At 41.0% G+C, this 3,011-nt stretch overlaps 1 protein-coding gene across 1 annotated transcript; it reads right to left on the bottom strand.

Annotated features, from left to right (window-relative positions):
- Positions 1–679: 679 nt before the first annotated feature.
- On the bottom strand, positions 680–1,537 carry LOC115688150 (transcriptional regulator SUPERMAN-like). The gene has a single exon (XM_030613906.1). It carries the CDS (start codon positions 1,535–1,537, stop codon positions 680–682), a length of 858 nt encoding a protein of 285 aa, XP_030469766.1.
- Between the last annotated feature and the right edge of the window lie 1,474 nt (positions 1,538–3,011).

Genomic DNA, 3,011 nt, shown 5'->3' on the forward strand with positions numbered 1-3,011 from the left:
GGGAGTTGGAACCCAATCTTGTCCGTATTTTGTTAATGATGGGACAATAATAAACGAAGGTGAAAAGGGAATACACGTTGTGGTGTGTTTATCTTCTAGCTATTAGTCTTGTATGGGGCATCATTATATCTTGATTCCATTCAAGTTCCCAAAGCCAAGTCCTTCTATATGATCTGAAGATGACAAGATGAAAATCATTGTGTAAACATGCTGATCATGTCCATCTGTCTTCTATATGTTCCGACTGTGAAGAGCAATCCTCTGTACTTGTGTCAAGTTGGGTTTTGTGGAGATATGTTATAGGATTAATAATAACTAGATAAGAGGGGTGTGATTGGTTTTTTGCAATTATCATTGTAAGATCTGTAGTTAGATCCACTGACATCGATCTCTCGATGAAACTTTATTTCCCAGATACCATGTAAGGCAAGAGTGCGAGCTAATACGCGAGTTAGAAGAAAGCTAAACTCAACAGCGTAATGAGCGCAAATTTACTTCTTGAGAGATTAATAGATCTTTCTTGGAATGACTAAATTGAGAATCAATCAATATTCCCAAAGAAAGGAGGCTTTTGCCCAACAACTATTAGTTTGAACGCATTAAAAAAAAAGGAAAAAGAAAATCAAAGCATTCAGTGAGAGTTCTTCTTTCTTCCAGCTTTCTCTTACGCTGTATCATTCTATTTCACCTTAGGAGGATCACCAAGTCTGAGCTCAAGGTCCAAGTCCTCCATGGAGCTAATCTTGAGCCCAATTTGAACATCTGATTTCAGAGGATAGCCACCAGTGGATGAACACGGATTAAGAACAGTTAGCCAAGATGATTCTGTTGTTTTCGGCCTTTTGAGACTAATTGCTTCATCGCCGCAAGAACTGATGGCTGCTGGACGGCGGCCGAAGTTAGAACTCAACCCCACAGATAAATCGGTCACGCTGGACGAACCATCAAAACACTCATATTCGTCCTCCCTTAAAATTTTTTGCATCTCGAGCCGGTTCTTGTCGGACGAGCAATGAACCTTCATGGTCTTGGGATCAAAAAGAACCTTTTGCCCTTCCTTGACAAGGACAGAATAATAAGGAGAATAGACCAACTCTTCAGTAAGAGGTAGTTTTTTGTCGGATGATGATAAACCTAAAACCCTAGCTGAAAGGGATGGTGTGAAATAGTTGCTAGGGTTTGAATTGAGGTCATTTTTGTGATCCAAACATGAAACAGCTTCGGACTGGAGCTGATAGGGACGAAGGGTACTAGAAAGACCAGGGTTCCGATTCTGGCTCGGGATTTCGTCGCTTTGATTGCTGAGAGGCGACTGTTTGAGCCTCGCCCTATCCCTCCGGTGCACATTCATGTGGCCTCCTAAAGCTTGAGCAGACCTGAACTCCCTATTGCAGAAGCTACATGAATAAGACCTCGGAGGCCACACGCACCCGAAATCCTCGGCAAAAGCCTTCTCCTCCCATGAATCGTTGCCGATCGGTGTCATTGCCTGCCCATAGTGCGACTTGAGAAGTTGTTGAATCCCCGTGGTCGACATCGAACACTGAGCTTGCTTCATCAATCGGCGGATCACAAGGAGAAGAGAAGAACAGACTATCAAAGAGAGCTGTGTAATCCCGGTGCAAGAGTCTAGAGACGACTCAGTTAAATATAGAGATGATCAATAAAGGAGAGGGAGTTTATTGTTTGTCTGTGATCATATTGAATGCCACGAAAGCTACCCTCTCTCTCTCTCTCTCTCTGGGGAGAGAATCTGTTAAGAGAAAAGGCTGAGATGCAAAAGTCTTCTTACTAGCTTTGCGGTGTGAAATTGCTAGTTTGGCTTTTGCAGCGAAGCTATGTCTGTTGGATTTTTTTGGTCATTTTGGCTATACCGTCATTGTTATATGCATGATTTAGGCAATTTGCTGAAAAGGGGGGTCCCATTCGGAGCAACTGTCATGCACATGCATTTGATCCACATGCTCGGGGAACGAACCGTCCAATCAATCATCTGCGCCTAAAACATGTAATCATCCGATAACTGTCATTCTTGGACTTAATTATAGTTTAATTAAGTTTCCGTGGGTGATTAGTAGATGGGGTTACTTAGAAGACTCAACAAGCTGCTTTGAACTTGGGGGCGATTGCTAAATTATTATTTTAGGTGGGGGAGGTAGACCCCTTAGTCAAGATCTTGCACGGGACAAATCGAGGACTTGGGCATTATATTGGATTTAAATCTGAAATCTTGACATAAAGTATCAAACACACAACAGGTTTTTCTTTAATTCCCAGCCGATTAAAGAAAACAAAATTAAAGCACTTCTAATTCTTGGGGTTTTGTGTTCTGACCGAAAAAAATTAGGGTTTTGTTTTAGATCATGAACCACGGTTGGTACAGTAATTAAGGTTGTTAACTGTTATATATTGTTTCAATTATCGGTATACATACACGATTATACTATTGTGGTACAGGGAAACCCATTCTAGCATAAAAATGAACAGTATAATGTAATTACTAGTGTTTGTGTGTGCATAATTTAAGGCCTAATTTTGACAACCTAATGATTGGGAGGCATTATCAAAGCACAAGGGCTATATCTGATTGTTCGGGAAAATTGCCAAAAAAGTTCTAAACCTATTGTAATTGTGCTAATTTAGTTCCAAGCCTTTTTTTTTTGGGCTAATCGAGTCACAAACTTTTTTGCATTTGTGCTAATTCAGTCTATCTAGCCAATTTTGGCTGGAAATCACTAACATTGACGCCGACCGTTCTACATGGTGTGGTCGGGTGTTGACATGGACAATTTGTAATAATATTTTAATATTTTTTAGAATTATTTATTAATTTATTCTTTTTTTTCCTTTTTTTCTCTTTCTTTTTTTTTTCTTCCCTTCTTCCTCTTGTTGCTCGCTGAGGTTTGGCAACTGGCTAAAGGCAAGGGCCAGCGAGGTTGACCTCATCGGCCCTTGGCAAGGCTCGACGTCGTCGTGGGCGAGCTTGACCTTGCCCAGTAACGACAAGGTCG

This window comes from Syzygium oleosum, unplaced genomic scaffold, assembly GCF_021117445.2.
Source record: "Syzygium oleosum isolate NSW1041296 unplaced genomic scaffold, Sole_v2.1 Sole_v2.07, whole genome shotgun sequence".
Taxonomy (NCBI): Eukaryota; Viridiplantae; Streptophyta; class Magnoliopsida; order Myrtales; family Myrtaceae; genus Syzygium; species Syzygium oleosum.